Genomic DNA, 15630 nt, shown 5'->3' on the forward strand with positions numbered 1-15630 from the left:
AAAATAAGTTTTGAGATAGTTTATTACAAATAAATTGCTATCTGTATGTATTTAAGATTTAAGAGTAAATACACAAAGAATATCATATATACCTCTTGTGTAATTTAAATCATTTTACAAAATTCAATATAAAAAACATTTTAACATTTGATATTTGACAAATCAAAATGATAGGTGAACGTAACATTACAAACCAGTTGAAATAAGCAATATATATATACACAAATATATATATACACATATATATATATTTATTTATATTATATATATAAAATCGAAGTAACTTTCTGTAAATCAAGCACTGGAGAAAGCTAAGATTTCAATTACTGCTATATGTTAAGCCACACATTATGTTTAATTAATACTTTTTTTATTCACCAAGCTCACTATAGTGTCAATGTGCAAAGGTTTGTTTATTATTAGTATCAGCGATACCATTCCGAGCTTCGAACTGATTGTTAGTGTTGGCTGGTTTGCGTATGTATTGAGAGCGTGCTCCGCCGGTTCCCCGAGACTGCGCGTTGCGAGGAACACCCCGAGGGGCACCGTTCTGACGGTGCATTCCTCGGGCGTTTCCTCCAGAACCGCGCCCCCTGTAATTGCCTTGATAGTTTTCGAAACGATTTCCATCGTTACGATTTTCTCGGTAGTTGTTTTCATAGTTTCTTTCGCCATTGACTGCGTTATTTGTCTGACCGTTTTCGTTATTCCTGTAGTACGAACCGGATCGGCCATTTTGATACGCGCCACGACCGCGGAAGTTGCTGGAACCATTGCCGCGCCCTCGACCTCTTGGACGGAATTTATCAGTAGTTGGGCCGTTGGTTTGAGTAGTGGGATCGGAAGGTGCAGTTTCGGGGATCCATTCGTCAATTTCCAATTGTTCGGATCGATTTTCTATTTGAGTGTCGTCAATCCATTCCAGATTGACAGGTTCTTGTTCTATGGGGGTCGCTGAGGTATTCTCGTCTGGATTACTGTCGGTCTGATTTTGTGTTAAAGCTTCGGACGCGTGAATAGCTTGCGGTTTAAATGGCATATTTTGCTGGAATGACGGAGAAGGGAGCCTCTGTTGCAAGGCTTGTTGTGGGTGAGTTACAACTTGAACGGCAGGTACGGCCACGTGTGGAGGTACGGGTGGGTGAGATGGAGGCATTGGAATCGGAGGTGGGGGGTTGGCAGTAGAAAAATTAGCGATAGCATTTTGTACATCGTTAACGTTAGCAGGATAGTGGACAGTCTGTGGTATATCGCCTAAAGGAAGATGGGGGTTCGGTGGCATCTCCGGTGGGAAGTGCTGAGGTATGGTGAAGCTCTGGTTCGTGAAGGTCTGCGAGGGTATAGCTGCTGGCGATGTGGGTCTCGGTGTGGGCTGCTGGGATATATCGGCACTATCTAACTCTGAATCTTGGATGAATATGAAACTTTGCGGGCCGAACACCTCAGGTACGGGTTGGTGCTGCTGCTGTTGTTGTTGTTGTTGTTGTTGTTGTTGTTGTTGTTGCTGTCCATACTGTTGAGCAAAATAAGCATGTTCAACTTGTTGCAACGTTACTGGGGGAGCTCTCGGAGGTAAAATAGAGAATGCCGGGGTAGGTACCGCTTGGGGAGCGGGTGGAGGTGGGTTTACGGCCACGATAGGAGCAGCGAGCGGAGGGGCCATGTGTTCAGCGTCTTCTACCGTGTCCTCTGGAGGTGGCAGATCTGGTTCTTCCGTTTCTTCGACGACTGGCTCTTTCGGGTGGTCAAAGTATCCATTCTCATGGACGTTCGACACTACTTCTTTGATGTGAGCATAGGTAGTCCCGAAGACTTCTTTAGTGTCACCTTCGATGATCGCAAGTAGATGCTTAGCTGCGTTCATCGTTTGATCCTGAAACGAAGGATTTCCCTCTTCCGTGACAGGCTTGGCCGATAGTTCCGGACAGCTGCAAAGTGGCAATGAGCACAATGTTAAATAAAAAATTAAACAAGTAAAGATTCTTTCTAAAATATCGATCGGACGTACATTTTATCGATGACTTCGACATCTTCCTGACTAATTGGAGGTGTTCCGCAAGTTCCCGAGATGAAATTCGCACGATTAGCTGGATTGTTGATTTGCTCTAAACAAGCCAATACGACCAAAACTTCGTGTACCAGTTGCAAGTCTTGTGATTTCCGCAACGCGGTGTCCTATTAATTAAAAAAAAAAAATTACATTTGAGCGATTACAATATTCACTTAAATGAACATGCAAAATATTTACCTTTCGGGCTTGTTTCTTCGCTTCGTTTTCCGATAGAACGGCTATCCCCATCACCTGCTTCGTAAGATCCCAAGCAAACTCCAGAAGTAGTGAGATATCTTCCGGCTTCGGACTCGGCACTTTTTGGTCATTTTGATCTTTAGCTGGCTTCGCCTTCAACTGAAATTATAAATACAATGAACAACCACGCAAGGATAAACATTATTTAACAATGCAATAGAAAAGATTAATTTATAATCCCCTCAGACAGTCGCACTTTTATATGAGAGCTAATTGCATAATCTTCAAATGATACACTTGAGCAATAGAACAATAGTTTGTTCTAGAGTTTGCATACATGTGCAATTATACGGTAAATGTATGCATATTAGATGTTATACTATTTAATTGAATAACATTTAAATCGTTTGAATTAATGATGAATCATTATGATAACCAGAGACTGGACGAAGTAATACGATACGAATCGAACTGCTATTGAAACTGAAACATTTCCAACGGAATCGTGATAAAACTGTGAACCCATTACAATATCAAATGGTGAATATATATGTAGTACAATGATATATGTAGATGCGACTTTTAACCCGATACTTTACAAAGCACATATGTAAATATAAGTTGGAATTCTTTCAACACGATTTGTAACATTTTTTTTTTGTAGAGGAAACTAATGTAAGGGAAATTAATTCACTCCGAATAGACGGCATGTCGTGTAATTTATTTCACACTTATACGAGATTGAACCGTTGTCGGCATTTGACTCGACCATTTGCTTTATCGAATTCAAACAAAGACAAAAAGCGCAGTTTTAAAAAAATTGAGACAGAATTGATTTTATTTTAGTTTGATTATGATTGTACTACTTGTGCGTTTATGTAAAAGGTAAGCGGTCTTTCATAGAATTTTTTTTTAAATAATTTTAATATAATATATGCATTTTAAAGGTAATGAATAAGTGAACATGCGTTTTATGCACGGTTGTGGAGGTGGTTAAAAATTTACCAACTCTGAATTTATATCATGATTTGACTCCAACTATTGAACGATTTTTTTTCTTAAATGTATAAAATTGTTGGTAATAAAAACAATAGCGATTTTCAAAATATAAAAAAAAACTCGTAGTTTTACGCGGCTTTGCTTGGTATTTGTAATATAAACAGCGTAAACATGGCAAAATAATCTAATAGTAAACATTCATTTATTAAATTTATTCAAATCGAAAAAAAATACGACATCGTAGAAACTTTGTTTTTGATATTCTCAACAAAACTTACATACAAAGTCTCTTTCGAAATTATATATTAGAATAAAGGTATTACAAAAATTGACATGTATCCCAATTTATTGAATCATTAGTAATAATAATAAGTATAAATTAAAAATTAAGTACAATTACAGTGTATGTGTATGAATTTCATATACAAATAAATGAATGTAATAAAAAAAAGTATGAGACGGAGGAAACAATCGGTTTTGGCCACTAAGCATCAAAATACATGCAATTTAACGATTTTATTTAAATTCATGATTTTTATAGACTTATTAGTGGATTTACTTCAGTAAATTTGGAGACTAGTTGACACACAAAGAAAAAATAAAAAGTAGTCAGTCGATTTCCATCAAGACTCTGCCCGAAACGTTTCAACTCCGTAGCCCCGGTCTTATGTCTATTTTTACAAACTATACATATTGTTACGTACACCGGATCCCAGAGACTGCGTGACCGTTATAATTGGTTTCAAAGATTATCTCCAGACTAAGTGCAAGTAGGCTAAACAATGGCCACCGAATTGGCCCCTTCTCAGAAGTGACCGATAGCGTGGGATTTAGAGGTAGGATGATACCCAAGGTGCCGCTAATTGTTCAACTGTTGTAAATCCTTTGTAAAAAAGGTTCAGCAAACCTTTAACAATGCATTTACAACATTTGAACAATAAACGACACCGTGGTTATCCTACCTCTAGTGGGAATACATATCCGGGCACATGCCTAAACAATAGGGAAGTAACCCTTCTTTCAATAGTGCAATCGTTCGTATATGCTGTATTTACGATAGCTTAGATGATTGTCCTGACCTCGTTAGAGTGACTCTTTTAGTATTTTTAGGACAAAGGTGAAGAAAATAATATGTGGTTGATTTGCTTCTTCACCTTCATTGTCTTTTTTTTTTTTTTTAAATCTTGATGTTTTTGTAATTTTACTTTTTTATATCACCATGTGGTGCTCACTGTAAATGGAATATTATATTTTTATTTATGTTTATTATTATGTTTTGTCTCACTATACAACTTTCTTTTTATATTTTATTTTGTATGTGTGCCTATTTAAATAAATAAATAAATAACCGGACGTTGAGGATGACCCATCCGTTAAAAGGCGGTACATACTTAGGCGATATCAAGACATTCTGGACGGAGCACTGGCAGTGCATGTATCTCCTTAACCACCAAAAAAAAATGCTGTGAAACGACTTTGGCCTTTTACATGAATCTTCCAACAATATAATGAAAAAAAAAAGTTAATTTTTTCTGCAAAACCAAATCAATTTTTACATTTTTTTTTCTGGTCTGTTTACAACAGGCAACGCCAATTGGTTCAAAATAAAATTCAGCAGAGTCAGCAGTTTGCCCACGCACTGAAGCAACCAGTTTTGATGCACGAAAGACATATACATATTATTTGGGCCTCGCTGTGATTTTATTTTTTATTCAAATTTTGTTTTATTTTATTTTACTTTTTCTTTCTCCTTTGTACATTTTTATATACTATTTTAATTTTGCTCAGTGTAAACAAAGAATGGGATTTATGAATTTTATTTTTTATTTTTACACTTTTGTTATTTTTTTTTCCCTCTCTGAATGATGTATTATTTTTCTTTTGTTACTTTTTTTTTTTATTATTTTATTTTATCATGTTTTCTGCTTTTGCTTTTTTCCTTTATTTACAGTTTACTTGTTTTTATATATTTTTCAAATGTAGGCCATTGTGGCGCATTATGTTCTTCCTGTAATGCCACAATGGTCCAAAACTATTAAATAAATAAATAAATAAATATTCTTTTTTTTTTTAAACTAGTTTGATAGAGAAGACAATCGTTTCGGGTGCACACTTTTAGTGAGCAGTAAGTAAGTAGGATAGATGGATGAGGTTTACGAACATGGCAACAATTTCGTGTTAAACAGTGACGAGTGATGAAAGCAGAAACAGGTGCCACCAGAGGGGACGCTCGCGTGCACGTGGGGCGGGGAGGCTACCCAGGAGGTTGCACGTGGTGAGCGGTGTGCGGGGTGTGGGGTGTGTAATGTGAGGAGTGTGAGGAGTGTGGTGTGGTGTGGTGGGGTGTGGTGTGTGTCATACTTTAGCCTGCTTCTCGATGGCGGCGATGCGTCCCTGGAGGATGTTGACGACCCAGCGGACGGGCGCGGCGGTGGCGCAGGGCGAGAAGGCGAGCGCGGAGAGCGGGGGCGACACTTGGGCTGTGGCCAGGGCGGGGGCGGAGGTCAGCGCTAGCGGGGGGGCGGCGGCGGCGGAGGGGGCTGGAGAGGGGTGGTTGGGGGGCGGCGCGTCTCCCGGTGCGGCGGCCGGCATGTTGAGGCAGAACAGGCGACTGCGGCTGCGGCTGACGACTGCGACTACGACTGGCGACCTGCGACCTGCGACCTGCGTCTGGCGACCGGCGATCGACTCGCGACGAGGGGCGACGGACGAGCGGGCTGGGCGGCGGCTCCGGCCGATGTGGTCCTCGCGACTCCTGCACTAGCCTATGTACTTCTCGCCCTGTTCCTTCGTCGGCGCTTTTCGCTCTCGCCCTCGCCTTCGACCAGTGTCGCCACACTATGCCCGCCGCCACCCACCGGCAACTCTTTCGCCAACAAATCTAGCGATTTTATCGAATGTGCGACGCTTTTACGCTCCCTTCCGTCGATACAACTCTATTGTCTGTCGGTTGTTTTTCTTCGTTTCGATTTGCGTTTCATTTTATCGATTCAAATCGGACGGAGGTGCGGGCGATGCTCGCTGTCTACGTTGTTTCGTTCCGATTTGATTCGAATGTGCGCGACTTTTCAAATTTCACCGTCCGGTAGGTTTTCGGAAAGGCTTTATTCTAAATTTTTAGTTCTCTTAAGCCCGTCGCTAAGCTTATTTATATTGAACTAGCTGAACCCGGCATGCGTTGCAATGCCACAATAACGCATGCAATTCCCATTTCCGTTCACATTCTCGTTCTCGTTTCCGTTCACATTTGTCGGAAAAACGCAGGCAGCAAACACATTTGAAATTATTCAATTTTTTTTTTTTATTTTATCAGAAATTATTGCGTTGCAATGCCACTCATTCCAGTTTTTCCCGTTTCCGTTCCTGTTTTTGGCTGATTTTTTTTCACACTAAGCTTCTCAGACGTGCATACAATAAATCCTGAAAGTTCCATCCCCCGTTCCCGTTTCGTTTCTCGATGTGTTTCGATAAGTGAATGTTTCAGTTTCAAATTAATACATAATAATCAAATTCAATTATAGTAACGTATAGGAACGCATACGTGACAGACAGACAGACAGACATTGATTTTTATACATATAGATAGATATGACCGAACCAAACGAGAAATAAACAGTATACGTATGTGAAATGGATAATAAATATTTTTAAAGATCATTTGGCTTGCAATTATAGGAATACATTGTATCATTGAAAATGAAAATTTTTATCGAACAAATTCTGAAGCGAGCTACTTTAAAGTTCGAAAAAATACTTCGTTATGATTGTGTAGGGTGTTTGATAGATAGGTTTCGACCTGTAGGCAGTGGTATCACCCTAATGGTTTCCATGAGTTTCCGGAAACCCATTGTTGAAAACCAAAAATTTCCGGAAACCCGTTATTTAATCTAAAAATCATGTAATTTTTATCAAAAATTGTACAAATCTTGAAAATTTAACGAACTTTCATCTAATAGTGCCTTGGACGAAAAGAAATGTACATATTTTCAAAATATATATATATTTTTTTAATTTGGAAACCTGTTGGCACCACTGTCTGTAGAAATATATCACAACTTGTATTATTACAAAACTAGGTCGATAATATCCCCTATTTCCCCCATCGAACCCGAGCTGTACAAATGACATCATCGCGTCTTGTTCGAACACATAAAGTCAACCTTGACCGAAGTACCTTCGTTCGAACTAGGGCAAATACACCATAAACTCGCTTTAGATACGCAATCACGAGTACACGGAAACTCACAAAGAACCAACTAACGACGCATCAATCACAGCACACAAAAAAAGACATTGACCCCGTAGGAATCTTTCAGAACGTGATCTCTCCAGCCGAGCTACGCGTTGCACAATCAACGACTATATAAACCAGCGCATCGTCCTCTGAGGCTATTGAGCTTTGGGAGCTCAACCTGGCTCATTTCTCCGAAGCAACTATCTACTTCGCCTTACATACAATAACACCTGTATTAAGGTATGTTCATACCTATCCAGCACGACCCGTATCCTGCAGGTGTCATGCAAGTGCGGGTAGTATTCTTTGGTACATTCTATATGGATGCGCATGAATGCGTAAATGCGCATGCGCGAATGGAGTATGAATAGGTCCATATAATGTACCAAAGAATATTATCCGCACTTGCATGACACCTGCAGGATACGGGTCGTGCTAGATAGGTATGAACAGACCTTTAATCAAACAATAAAGATCCTCTTCAAAATTCAACTGAGTTTCCATAGGCCAGGAAACGGTCGAAAGCTACCACCCACCCTATAGACGATTATGTAATTTGTACAGCTCGAGTTCGATGGAGGAAATAGGTGATATCATCGACCTAGTTTTATAATAGTACAAGTTGTTATATTCCTAAAATTGCATAAATTTTTACGTTTAAATCAAAATATAATCACCATAATTGTATTTAATCGATATATTTCAATAGCTGTGCTTCCTATGGATTATTCTGTTACTGATTTTTTTATATTCTCTTCGGCATACATACACATGTACTTGTACATGAAAATTTGAGTTTGTTATTGCAATTGAATTTAAATTTCAAATTTGTATTACAGAGTGATGGTTTACAACGTTACAGGCTGATAATGTACGTTTGTGTGTTTATAATTGGTAATACTGTAATGTGACGTTTGGCTGTCGGCTGTCTGCACGTGTGACATGTCGGGGGCCGGAGCTGGTGATGGGGGCGCTCGTTCGGGGGCGGAGGCGCCGCCATTGCAAGCCGTGGTGGTAGCTGATGTATTTCACGACCGTCTCTCACCTGCCGTCGACTCTCAGCCTTTCGTAAATATCTCGTCTATAATTAACTGTTGCGTTCCATTACATCAGTGACATATTGTACATTATATTTCAGGCTCTACTTCCCTTAGTGGGGGTCGCGATTATCGACTATACGCTGGAATCTCTCGCTCAATCTGGAGTCGAAGAAACGTTTTTGTTTTGTTCTTCTCACGTCGATATAATCAAATCACACATTCAGTATGAATTTATTCAAATGTCATTCATTTTATATACTTTTATTATGAATAAAAACTTATTGAGTATTTTTTTTTGAATAGGAAAGCGAAAGAAGAAAAAGCTCCCTGGAGTGTGAGTATGCAACTACGCATAATAATATCAGAAAACTGTCATTCGTTCGGTGATGCATTGAGAGACTTGGATGCCAAAGGGTTTATTCGAGGTTATTTCATTCTTATGGGTATTGACAGTATCTCAAATGTGAAATTATTACCATTGTTGGAGAAACACAAGTAATATTTTAATGTCTTTGATATTTAATACATTTTTACGATTAGTCATACAGATGATTTATTTTGTTTTGTTTATTAGGGAAGTATGTAAAAAAGACAGAGGTGCTGTTATGACTCTCCTTTTTAAAACTGCATATCCTGGCCATAGATCACAATCTACTGGGGAAAATTTATTATTAGTCTCCAATACTAAAAATGATAGAGTTTTATATCATCAAAAATTATTAGGAAGTAAACAATCGAGATTAGTATTTCCCACTGTAAGTTTTGTTTGCCATTTTATATAATTCATCTTCATTTACATGTGTAGATCCATAGGCATTACTAACAATAACTTATTATTTTTTCTTAGGAAATATTTCTTCACAATGCAGATGTAGCAATTCATAGCGATTTGATCGATACAAATATAGCGATATGTTCTCCGGATGTATTGCCATTATTTGCTGATAATTTTGATTTTCAAACCAGAGATGACTTTATTAAAGGTATCCTTATGAATGAAGAAATATTGTCTAATACAATTTACTATCATCAATTGGAAGGTGATCAATATGCAGCTAAGATTAGTAATTGGCAAATGTATCAAACAATTAGGTAACTATGCACAATACAGTAAATTAATTGATTTTGTTTTACCACATATTTTACATTATATGTATTTTTGAATTGTTGTTAGTCAGGATATTATCAATAGATGGGTATTTCCTTTCGCTCCTGACATGGGCTTATTTAAGCAACATCAAAATTATGTTGTTTTAAAGAATCACGTCTACAGGCACAAAAATGTTAATTTGGCCAAGTATGTATAAACATTTTTAAACATATGATTTGTAATTTTTATGGGTAGTTAAATTAAATTTCTCTATTTTTAGGGGTTGCGAACTTAAAAAAGATGTAATAATTTGTGAAAAAAGCTCAATCGGTGAAAACACAAAAGTTGAACGGTCCGTTATAGGTGTAAATTGTGTTATTGGAAACAATTGTCACATAAGTGATAGTTTTATATTGGATAATTGTCGTATAGAGGAAAATGCTCACATAAGCGCATCAGTATTAAGCTCAAATTGTATCTTAAAAAAGAAAGTGACGTTAGAACAAGTTGTTTTGGGGTCTTCTGTGGAGTTGAATGCAAATACTCATTTAAAAAATGAGGTCATCCAGTGCCATGACAATGACGGTGGTAAGCTATAAACATATATATATTGGAATTCACATACATATATGTAAATTTGAATAAAAAAAGTAGCGCCGTATAACTTGTTGAAAATACATTTTTGAAATGTATTCATATTTTTGCAGAAACTAAAAAAATTAGTGAAAAGGCGTATATTATACTTCAAAATGTGGTTGATAATGAGTCTGTATCTGAACTTTCCGAGGATGAAAACAACGAAACTCGTGGAAATTTAGCAGTCAAATGGTGGGATGAAAAATCTGATGTTGTTTCTTCATCATCTGACGAGGAATCGAGTGACCAGAACTTATTCGTCGCAGAAGATGAAAATTGTAAGAAAAGTCGTCTCATTATTTGAATCTCGACTTTCATTTATTTTAGATGAAATATTTATTTCTATTGTGCTTATGTTGTATTTCAGTATTCCTACAAGAAGTTATAGATAGCTTGGCTCGAGGCTACGCTGAAAAATTAGAATGCGACTGCTTAATTCTAGAAATCAATTCATCTCGCTACGCTTACAATATGTCACTGCAAGAAGTCAACTATAATGTTATTCTAGCTTTGTTTAATTTGCCTTCCATCAAATCGACTACAAATCTAATGAAAAGTTTTGAAGAAATATACAAAATTTTCCAACCTATCATTGGTAACTACATCAAAGGTATAGATGCAATGGTGGATTGCTTAAAAGCAGTTGAGGTAATTTTTAATTTCTCATGTTTCCATATTATTGCACATGTACTTGTATTATACTATTTTCATTATCTCTTTTTTTAATTAGGAGAGCTGTGTGGATATCCAAGTAAAGAAGAATATCGCAAAAATAATACACTTTCTTTATGAAAACGATGTTATTACCGAATTTTCAATATTGAAATGGCATAAAAGCTTGATCGAAGAACAGAATCCTCTAAGTGAAATTCCTGCCTTGAATAAACTCATTGAGTGGTTAAACGAAGCCAGCGAAGAATCTGAAAGTGACTAATTTTTTATTAATGCAACATTAAATAAAGTGGTCGTTTAATATTGTTTTTTAAATCAAGATTGTTTTATTCATTTTGACATACATATTACGAGATACATGCAACTATAATATACATATGTGTAGATTAAATAAATGCACAAAATGAGCACATTTCTGAGGTGTGTATTGAAACATTTCAAAATATAATATATTTTTATACAAGTGATATTCTGAAATACTTTCAGCAAATACAATTAATTTATACTGTAATAATAAATTTTTATTTTACATAAACACATGTTATAATATTATATTAAGAGTACAAGTACTCACTCCTTCATAAGCGAAAGTTGCAATAGCGTCATTACTGATATTGTTGACAAATCTGCTAATATGGCTTCAATATTTTGAGCAGTGCGAACTTGACATATGTTTTCACGGCGAAAAGAGATAATGGCGACGGCGAGTAAAGGCAGAGGCTCTAAAGAATCTCGCGCCAACACAAGATCCCACAATAAAAGTAACTGTTCAGGTGGTAAATGACCACTGAATGCTCTCACCAACCATTTTAAAACTATGCGAATGCTGTAAAGAAAACGAAAAATAAATGGAAGCTGTCATTTATGATAGAAGTTTTTAATAAAAATGACTTACGGTTCAACATTTAAATTTCTGAAGTGTGACCATAAGTCAGGTTCATAAGCTTGTAGTAATCTTTCGTACAGCAAACACAATGAAACTATTCCCTGAAATTAAATGTGAATGTTTTTTTGCTACCACTATAATGTGTCATATTTTTTAATATAATATATTAACCTGTGGGTGTGTTGATATTGTATGAAGACGATGCCAGTATCTGGTATAAAATGCACGGAAAGTGAAATACAATTTTATAGGATCATCATACAAATAGCAGAATGGGGTAGCTAAAATTATAAATACAGTTAAAATTGCATTTAAATTGTATTATGATGTTTTATTTAATATTTCCCGATAACATACCGTACATTGTAAATCCGTGAAATGGAATAACACCACTCGGTGGGAAATTAATGGTACAGTCAACTCCCAATTGTTTTCCTTTAATTGTAGTACTCATTGGTGCTCCCAATACTGATTTTAATATACTTTGTACTTCAGAATCTCTCGAAAAGCACAGCATTACCTGATTCATAGAAACACATTATACATGCAGACAATTAAATTTTAGCTTCAGAATTATTGATACATTTCAAAATAATTTCGCACCTGATATAATAAATCTTCAAAAACAAAGTATTGGTCATCATTAGAAGCTGTTAACTGAACATCTTTGAATATTAACTTATCTACCATCAAATCGTTTTGGAGAACAGAGTTCTTCAGTGTTTCATAGTAATTGATATTCTACGGTTTAATTAGTTTATGAATTAATATAAAAATTATTTTTTTTTAATATGAAAATGTCGTTTTTATATGTACTTGTTGTGTAACATTGGTGCCCAGTACTTGTGCCCACAACTGAGCCCGTAAGCATTTTGGACAACCCTTTTTTAAATATTCTTTTGAAATGGGAGCATATTGTAGGGCTGCAACTTGAATTCCCAATGCCATATGTTCTGCTTCCAATGAAGAGAAGCCTGTCATTGTGCTGGCTAGATATGGATTCACACCCAACATTGGTTCACCTCGAGACAACTCGGGGTATTGAGCTCTCTGTAAAATATTTTATTATGTTAACAAGTCTTTTCATTTTATGATATATGTATGTAAATGAGGTATTAAAAAAAGTTGTTACGTAAAATATTTAACCTACCAATTCATCTAATGTTTTAACTTTCAATGGTATGTGAGAAAATTCCCATTTAGGTTCCCCCCTTAAAATAAAAGGAAAACAAAAAACTTTAAATATTTAATTTAAAGCCAAGTGGAAATATAAGATTTGTCGTTTTTTCAATATAATTTATAGCTGCAACTAAAAGAGAACATAAATATTTTATACATACTCCAATCTCTCATATCCCGGTCCCGATAGTGATAATAACACTTCCAAGAAGTCTTTAGATGCATAAACAGGTCTATATTTACTGAGGTCTAAAAATTAAAAATATAGTTAGGTAAGAATATTCTATTGATATTAATATTGAAGTTTTTTTTTTCTTTCGTATGATATACCCAAATCGTATGTGCTCAATTCATTCCATTTGTCAGTCATTTCTTCTTTATCAGCAGAAGATCGTAATTTCCCTAAAGGGATACCCAAATCGGCACACATTGAATTGAGAGATTTGTGTATTCTTTTTTCCCACAGCATGTTGGCTTTTTTCAAATAAGAAAAACGATCCCCCTACAACGTTAAAACAAAGATTATTTAATACCAATAGAATATTGGTTTAGTAAATAGTAGTACATAGTAAATAGTATGTAGTACAATAGAGCATAACCTTTTCAGATTTTTGCTTAGAACTCATCCACTGAAAAACAGTGTTTCTGAGTTCTGTTTCCAATCCTCTTTCCTTCATTGAAGATTGCACAGTTTCTTTAAATTCATTTTTACTGACACTAGAAGATGCCACCAATTCCTATAGATAATTTTTTCACATTATAATGGGTCTCTAAATTTCTTTCCAAAGACTCGCGGTTGAAAATAAATACATACCTGTATTTTGTTAAAAAATGGCTTATACATTGGCATGTGCAATATTTCTTCAGCCAGTTTTAAAGCATTTTGATGGATGTTTTTCTCGTTGATTTCATCCATTGTGATTAAGCTTTAGTAGACATTTTCTATCACAATAACTACATTACCATGGAAACAAAATATTATGTAATATCATGAACTGTAAATAATGAATTGCTATGTGAAAATCGAGCTTAAAAATCAGATTAAATTAAGATTAAAAAAAGTGCAAATTTATTTTTGTAAATGAGAAGAATAAAATTATAGTGCATATATTATACTAAGAAAATATCTTTACATATTCTTATTAAAAGGCGTTATTAATTTTAAAGCCATAAACTAACGATATTTTATCATTAATATTGAATATTGATTTGATGCTTGTGTAAGCTGACCATTCATACTGATTTTATTAATACAGTAGTACTTTTTTTTTGGGTATCTGTTGTGGTAAGTCGTGTAATAAAACCGGTGCGCTTTCTTTATTGATAGTATCTAATAAAAATTATGTCTCCTACAAAAATATTTGTAAATTGATCGAATGTTGTTTCCGTTTACCAGGAACAAATGCACCTGCCTAAGGACTTTTTTCTTCGATGATCAATATGTGGTCCAGTGATAAAGCGCAATTGAATATTCAAACTTAAAAATATTTGTTTATCACTAAGTATAATTTTGACTAATCTTGTATACAATTTTATAAGAGCATTCAACAAAATTAATTAATTTTTTAGTTTTTAATAACACCGAGCAACACAAAATAACGCTAAGTTACCAGAGCGGAGACCGATCGATGTTTACTAAGTTTGACTCACTTAACTCGAATATGATAATGATTTTTGTTGGCTTGCTTTCATTTGCGTGAGATGAGCTTTTAAAATAATGCGCAATTTTCCCAGCTATTTGGATTTTGCAGTCTATAACTCAAAATCTAGTATTGCTGTTCTAAAAGTGAGCATTGGAATCAATAGACAGATGTTTTTCCTATTGATTTTGATTTTTTTTATTGTTTAAAACACTTATGATTAGCTATCCAGCAAATTTTAAGTCAAAAATAAATTTAATTTTTACATTTTTTTTTCTCGTGCTATTATAAGTTTGATTGGCCAGTATTTTATGTCACGTTAAAAGTCTGGTTTTCTATCTCAATATATTCATTTGATCTAAACGTACTAATTCAAACGGCAAATGATTTTAAACTGAGTTACAGAATGTTGTCGTTGATGCCGTGCACGTGCATTTGTGACGCGTGAGTGAAGTTTTTAGGGTTCGGTGATTATTAAAATCTCGATATCGCAACATTTGACACTTAAAAACTTCATCAATCGAAAGCTATCCACGCGAAATATTGTATATTCCGTATTCGCGATTTTTATGGCAACGATTGTCGTGCGCGCGATCGCATTTGCGCAGTAATCTAATCGTTTTCCGTTTTTAGAAACATTAACATATTTGGAAAAAATGTCCTGGTTTTGAATTTGTAAAAAACTTTTAAAAAATAGTCATTTTATGTTTGCATCGGTTGTTTCTTTGGCCTGGCTAACTTTATATACTTAAATTATTTCTACCTAGCTACACTAGGATTAGATAAACAACTTTTCCTCAACGAAAATTGCGAAGACATAAAGAATAATCGGTAATTGGATTATTACGCACATTGCGATCTCCCAAAAGACCATTTTTGCCACGAAAATCACGCATACGGAATACTTGATACTCGAGTTCTCGTTAGTATGATAGCTATCTTTAGTATGATGGACTTTTCGGCTGCCCATTTCCCACGCTCAACCATTGACGTCATCTCGAATCAA

The 15630-nt window shown here is 35.5% G+C and overlaps 3 protein-coding genes across 4 annotated transcripts; 1 reads left to right on the plus strand and 2 right to left on the minus strand.

The window, feature by feature from the left end:
• Nucleotides 1-267: 267 nt before the first annotated feature.
• LOC143910944 (uncharacterized) lies at nucleotides 268-6209 on the minus strand. 2 transcript variants are annotated; one of them, XM_077429596.1, is made up of 5 exons: nucleotides 5609-6188; nucleotides 2249-2407; nucleotides 2009-2175; nucleotides 1601-1928; nucleotides 268-1513 (listed from the first exon to the last, which is right to left on the minus strand). In XM_077429596.1, exons 1-5 carry the CDS (start codon nucleotides 5837-5839, stop codon nucleotides 395-397), a joined length of 2004 nt encoding a protein of 667 aa, XP_077285722.1. In that variant the 5' UTR covers nucleotides 5840-6188; the 3' UTR covers nucleotides 268-394. The 2 variants fall into 2 exon arrangements, with proteins under 2 accessions (XP_077285722.1, XP_077285721.1); XM_077429595.1 differs by having other exon boundaries at nucleotides 268-1928; nucleotides 5609-6209.
• On the plus strand, nucleotides 5449-12576 carry eIF2Bepsilon (eukaryotic translation initiation factor 2B subunit epsilon). Its single transcript, XM_077429597.1, has 11 exons — nucleotides 5449-5522; nucleotides 8321-8549; nucleotides 8620-8744; nucleotides 8825-9016; nucleotides 9096-9276; nucleotides 9369-9613; nucleotides 9696-9818; nucleotides 9892-10199; nucleotides 10319-10525; nucleotides 10615-10895; nucleotides 10978-12576. Exons 2-11 carry the CDS (start codon nucleotides 8424-8426, stop codon nucleotides 11179-11181), a joined length of 1992 nt encoding a protein of 663 aa, XP_077285723.1. The 5' UTR covers nucleotides 5449-5522; nucleotides 8321-8423; the 3' UTR covers nucleotides 11182-12576.
• On the minus strand, nucleotides 11232-13900 carry LOC143910946 (TBC1 domain family member 19). Its single transcript, XM_077429599.1, has 11 exons — nucleotides 13799-13900; nucleotides 13584-13721; nucleotides 13315-13486; nucleotides 13146-13233; nucleotides 12956-13016; nucleotides 12622-12855; nucleotides 12409-12546; nucleotides 12163-12325; nucleotides 11977-12086; nucleotides 11815-11906; nucleotides 11232-11745 (listed from the first exon to the last, which is right to left on the minus strand). The coding sequence occupies exons 1-11, from the start codon at nucleotides 13898-13900 to the stop codon at nucleotides 11490-11492; spliced, it is 1554 nt and encodes a 517-aa protein (XP_077285725.1). The 3' UTR covers nucleotides 11232-11489.
• Nucleotides 13901-15630: the final 1730 nt, after the last annotated feature.

This window comes from Arctopsyche grandis, chromosome 4 (genome assembly GCF_051622035.1).
Source record: "Arctopsyche grandis isolate Sample6627 chromosome 4, ASM5162203v2, whole genome shotgun sequence".
Classification (NCBI taxonomy): domain Eukaryota; kingdom Metazoa; phylum Arthropoda; class Insecta; order Trichoptera; family Hydropsychidae; genus Arctopsyche; species Arctopsyche grandis.